This window comes from Jaculus jaculus, chromosome 7 (assembly GCF_020740685.1).
Source record: "Jaculus jaculus isolate mJacJac1 chromosome 7, mJacJac1.mat.Y.cur, whole genome shotgun sequence".
Taxonomy (NCBI): domain Eukaryota; kingdom Metazoa; phylum Chordata; class Mammalia; order Rodentia; family Dipodidae; genus Jaculus; species Jaculus jaculus.
The window spans coordinates 137,206,720-137,212,719 of NC_059108.1; the positions used below are offsets into that span (position 1 = coordinate 137,206,720).

Here is a 6,000-nt window from a genome sequence, read left to right on the forward strand (position 1 = left end):
ACTTAGTTTCTTCTGTGCTGAATTCTGGTTACCTCCTATTTCATAGAAGGTCATATTGATTTTCCATTTCTGGTAGAAGTATAAGCTTTCCTAAAGGTTTTTTTTTTTTTTTTTTTTTTTTTTTTTTTGTTAGAAAAGGGAGCCTTCTCAAACATATCAGAATGGAATAAAAAAACCTGAACATGGTGCATATCCATCTAGTTCGGAAAACACCGAGATCGCCCAGCAAGTAAACTCTCGGGTATAGAATGCACACGACCAGAACCATTACCGGAGAGCCACAACAGCAGCTCCTTCGGAAACATTTCTGAACACATCAGAGTGTTTGACCGCACCGGAGGCAAGGCCTCTAGACATCTAGACAGTGGAGGAGGTGAGGGGAGGCACAGGAGACAGCTGTGACCACCATGGAGCTCAAGCAGGGAAGTGAGAAGGGCAAGGCAAGGTTAAATCAGTGCCTTTGAAAAAGAATCCATCCACACCACCACTGGCTGTCAACCGCCATCCGCCTCCCTGTTCCCAGAATGGAGTCCTTCTCAAGTAGACAGGCACTGATGGCAACTTTCTGAATAAGAGGCAGGGTGATGGCTCAGTCTTGCTAGGGCGTGGAAGATGGCTCTGCAGTTAAAGACACTTCTTACGAAACCTGCTGGCCTGAACCACATTCCCTAGAACCCACATAAACCTAGACACAGAAAGTGGTGTAATTTGTAGTGGCAAGAGACCTTCCGGCATGCCCATCTACACACTGCCCCCTCCACAGACACAGAATGAAAATTCAAACAAATCTTGCTAAACTTGGTTTGGTGATAATATAATCTACAATTTATGTGACAACATCTTTATTTTTCTTGTCTTGCTTTATTTAAGTTTTCTTAAATCAGTGATTCTCAATTAGAGGGAGCAATTGTTTTCAGACTTCCTACATGTCAAAGACTATTGAGGGCTGGAGCTATGGTTTAGCAGTTAAGGCATTTGTCTGTGAAGCCTAAAGACCCAGGTTCGACTCCCTAGAGCCCACGTAAGCCAGGTGCACAAGGCGGCACAAGCATCCGGAGTTCATTTGTAGTGGCTAAAGGCCCTGGCACACCCATTCTCTTTCTCTCTCTCCTCTCTACCTGCCTCTTTTTCTCAAATAAATAATGTATTTTAAAAAGAGATTATTGCAGGCTTTGGCTGGCATAGCAGCTCTCCCTCATCTCCCACCCAGTTACAGCCACTGTTATAACGAGAGTTCATTGTGCCCCCCCACCACCCCAGGCAAAGGCAAGTAAGGGGAAGATTTAGAACCACCTCTTCTATGGAGCCATGAGCAGCGTAACTGTCTCCCACCCATCCATGAGACCATGGAGCAGGTCTCATGGGTGGTGTAGAAAGAGAAGACCTGCTTGCCTCTCACATTCTAACACATTCTAGAAGAGCAGAGTAAGGAGTAGTTCTCTGCACCATAAGAACCTATGAAACACAGGCAGTGGTGTGGTGTAGAGCATCACAGTGGAGGGAGGTAGACAACTCCACATGAGCACAAGGCTTTGCATTGCAAAACAGAGGGCGCTTTAAAAGCTTTTAAAAGAGAAGCACTTGGAACAATGTAAATCTCATGAGAGAACAACCCTCAGGTATGGGTATTGTTTCAATTAGCATGCCATTCCATCCACCCACACTTTTTTTTTTTTTTTGTATGTGAGCATGTGTGGTTTGCGTGCATGTGTGTATGGTTGTACGTACATATCTGGGAGCATGTGTATGCACGTGCATGTGGAGGCCAGAGATCAATACGATGGGGGTCTTCCCTAGTGACTCTCCACCTTATTCTTTGTGACAGGGCCTCAGGAAATTTAGACCTCACCACTGGGCTGGACTAGTTAGCCAGTGAGTTCCAGGGAGTACCCGTGTCTGTCTCGCCAGCTCTGGGATGACAGACTTGCAGCACCATGCTTGACATTGACATAGGTGCTGGGGATTTGAACTCAGGTCCTCATGCTTGCATGGCAAACACTTTACCCGTTGAACCATCTCAATTCCCCACCCACACTTTTTTTTTATTAAATCTTTTTTGTTTATGTATTTATTTATTTGAGAGAGAGAGAGAGAGAGTGAGAGAGAGAAAGAAACAGGCAGATAGATAGAGAGAGAATGAGTGCACCAGGGCCTCCAGCCACTGCAAAAGACCTCCTGATGCATGTGCCACCTTATGTATCTGGCTTACGTGGGTCTTGGGAAATCAAGCCTTGAAATGGGGTCCTTAGACTTCACAGGCAAGCGCTTAACCACTAAGCCATCTCTCCAGCTCCCACACTTTTTATAAAAGATCAATTTATCTTCCTCATATCCGAATAAGTTCATTTTTCAGAACATAGTATGTCACCCTCGTGATTCTCGGGGTCAGGCTCCTTGCGACTCGGTGTTTTCCCTTAGCTGGTCCTCAGTAGCACCCGGACTTCAGAAAGCACCTACTGGAACCTGCTTTTTCCCTGGGAGAAGAACCCGAGTCCTTCCAAGCAAGTGACTTTCCTCAGCCTCACCATTAGTGACAGAAAGGCTGGTGTCCTGACTCCTATGCCACTGCCCACTCCCTGGCATTCCCCTGCCTCAGCATGTGGTGATTTTCAAACAGGAGGACTCTCCCTTTACATGCTCAGAGCCACATTTGTCCTCAGGAACTTCCAATCCTACCACTGCACCTCTGAAGAGAGGGTGTCTTTGGGTGTCTTGGACCTTCAGAGACCAGTGTATTCATTCACCCATTCATTCCCTGAAGCTTTTCTTTAGAGCATTTAAGGAGTTCCAGATGCTGAGGTGGGCATTCGAGGTTTGAGCAACAGGGTCCCGATGTCAGAGACAGTCATGCCTGTGTGGCTAGGTAGGCACATAAACAAGGGAAGTTTGAAAGATGGGACTTTGGTTACTGAAGATTGTACAAAAGAATTTTATCCTGGTGGCTACATGTATGCTATGCAGAGATTTCATTCAGATGATGAGAACATATTTGATTTTGTGAAGACAGCGTGGAGAACTAAACAGTGTCTGGAAGTTATTCTAGTCTCAAGTCCAGGTTTAAGAAAAAGGGACACGAGGTGGCTGACCTTTTAACTCGTGGACTAAATATACACTTGTGCTGAGACAATTGCCTTTTGTTGAATGTCCGTATGACCTAAGTTCTCAAGAAACTCTTTGAAGTACAATTGTTCTTCCTTTGTCTACATTTTCTTAAGTCGTCTGCACTCTCTTACCTGGGTTTAATCAGCCTCGTGGTCCTACAATGTTTCCTGTTCTGTTTTAACCAGCGAAGAAAGCCCTTCGCTCCCCACTTCCATCTCTTATCTGTATGTAATCTAGTTATCGTGAGGCAACCACTGTCTGGTTACCTTTAAGTGATTATGACTTAAATTTCTTGTTAAACAGATTATGTGTGTGCACCTGTGTGATTTTATTGAACAAGCTCCTAATTCACAACATTTATCATTCAGATAACAAATGTATTTCATGGCGTTCCTCTCCTCACCCCTTTCCCATGTCTATTACAACGGGAAACTGTGGATATTCTGTGTGGATGTGCAGATCACGACTAAGTAGCTAAAAGCGATGAGTTGATGGGATGCTGTTAAAACGGGCTCCTGATTGATTTTTTTTTTGACAAGTAATTGATCAACAGCAGTGCTCCTAAGATAATTTCTCACCTTAGGGAGACCCAGAGGGAAGACCTTTGGACAATTTTTTATTTAAATTACTCTGGATAAGATTTTTAGAAAGTTGGTTCTTACTTTGTTTTTCATCTTCCCAATACCTGAAGTGAAACCAAAATTCAACCCGTGCGAGGAGGCCAAGTGGGCACTGCCAGTGGCTCTTCCGAAGGGACCGTCATTGGCACCTGGTGCCAAGGTTGTGTTACTCTCCCCTCTTCGTGGTTGAAAGCACGAGGGTGTCCTCAGCGGCGACGACGGCCTTCCCAGGTTGGGGACTGACTGTTACACTCCGGGACCACCCCCATCCCCGCTGTTGCTCTGCGGTTGCTCTCCACCTGTGCGGGGACCTGGGCCTGGGGTCTCCCCGCCACCCCGCCCTCTCCCCGCCCTCTCTCCGGGTACTCACAGCGTCTGGGTACTGGGCGGGAGACTGGGGATGCGGTGGATATCCTTGCAAGTGACTCTGACGTCGTCCTCCTGGTGGCACTGGCACGGAGGAGATGGACACCCTTGGCCCCCCAGGTCTCCGGGCAGGACGAGCAACAGCCACAGCATCCGTAGCAGGGACTCCGGCCTCATTTTGCACGGTCCCGGGGCGGGCTAGTCCTTCGTGTGCGCCGGCATGTCCTCGTCTGCGCTGGGCGCTGGGCGCTGGACGCTGGACGCTGAAGGGGACAGGGCAGAGGAGCGCGGAGGGAGGGAGGGAGGGAGGGCTCCGAGGGGCTGTGACCTCAGCGGCGCAGGAGGCTGGCTGCAGAGCGGGAAGGAGAGGCTCTCCAGGGCTCGGCTTCCCTAGGCAACTCTCCACCCAAACAAGCCGCGGGCTCTCCCGGGCTTGGCCGGCGCCCCGCAGCCCGCTCCGTCCGTCCGCGGACACACCAGTCCCTGGGCGCGCGGGCTGTGCCCTCTGTCTGCCTCTCTGAGCTCCTCCCATCCCCTCCTCTCCAAAGCCTCCCTCGCCTGCACGCCGTCCTCTTTCCCCCTTTTCTGCACAATCAAAGGGACGCCCGTCCCGGTGGGCAGCCTGGCCAGGGCCACCCGCACGCGCCCTATCCAAAGTCACCACGGAGGGGGACTGTCCCCGGACACGCCGGTGTCCTGCCACAACTTCGGCTTCTCGGGGCCAAAGAAGCCCTCTGTTGAGACGCGGGGTTGGGCGACACAGCTCGGACGAGCCTCGTGGGTGTCCCCGAGGCCCGCGCGCGACGCCGATTCAGGGATCCGCGCGGCTGTCCCGCGGGGACCAGCGGCCATTCTGCGGCCGGAGTGGCGCCACCGCGTCGCCAGGGGGCGCCCGCCGCACGCAGCGCGGCCGCGAGCAAGTCGGGAGCGGGGCTCTGGGGCCATCTGCTGTGGAGAACCGGGAGCTGCACGCTCTGGTCCAAACTCAAGCCAGCTTTGCCATGTGGGTCGCAGATCCTGCTTGGAAATCTAGAAATTCTGTTCTGCCCAGATTTTCATTTATTAATACCCTCCCCACATCTTTTCCAACTCTTTATCGACATGATATCTTTTATAGGAAAGTATACAATAGGGTGAAAAATCCAGAGTGTTAAGAAGGTTAAGAGAGATGACTATAAAAACCAGGGTTCTCTATCCCTGGAACTTAAGGGCAGGTATGTAGTCATCAAAGTTGACTGACCCGGGCTGGAGAGATGGCTTAGCGGTTAAGCGCTTGCCTGTGAAGCCTAAGGATCCCCGTTCAAGGCTCGATTTCCCAGGACCCATGTTAGGCAGATGCACAAGGGGGCGTATGCGTCTGGAGTTCGTTTGCAGTGGCTGGAGGCCCTGGCGCGCCCATTCTCTCTCTCTCTCTCTCTCTCTCTCTCTCTCTGCCTGTCGCTCTCAAATAAATAAATAAAAATTAAAAAAAGACTGACCTGTACACTTAAAATATGTGGATTGCAGTGTTTATTGGAATTTCATTAATCATCCTAAACTAAAATTGACCTCAGATGTCCTCCAAGTAGGTAATGGAATCACAGATGTGAAATAGAACACTGTTCTATAAAAAGCAGTCTACTGCCAATTTATACAACACATACACAAATACACACACACATACATCTTTTTTAAAATTTAAATTTTAAACGAAAAGAATTTATTTTGTTTATTTAAGAGACAGCAAGAGGCAGAGAGAGAGAGAGAGAGAGAGAGAGAGAGAGAGAGAGAGAGGGAGAGGGAGGGAGGGAGGGAGGGAGGGAGAGAGAAAGAGAATGTGCATGCCAGGGCCTCCAGCTGCTGCAAATGAACTCCAGACACATGTGCCACCTTGTGCATCTGACTTATATAGGTCCTGGCTTTGCAGGCAAAC

At 49.4% G+C, this 6,000-nt stretch overlaps 1 protein-coding gene across 2 annotated transcripts in view; it reads right to left on the minus strand.

The window, feature by feature from the left end:
- The window catches only part of Tshr (thyroid stimulating hormone receptor), a 126,224-nt gene extending 121,933 nt beyond the window's left edge, over window positions 1–4,291 (minus strand). For both annotated transcript variants that reach the window (XM_004649366.2, XM_045154535.1), the window contains exon 1: window positions 4,093–4,291. In XM_004649366.2, the coding sequence (XP_004649423.2) occupies window positions 4,093–4,265 (173 nt within the window). In that variant the 5' untranslated portion in view covers window positions 4,266–4,291. The remainder of the gene's footprint in view (window positions 1–4,092) is intronic.
- Between the last annotated feature and the right edge of the window lie 1,709 nt (window positions 4,292–6,000).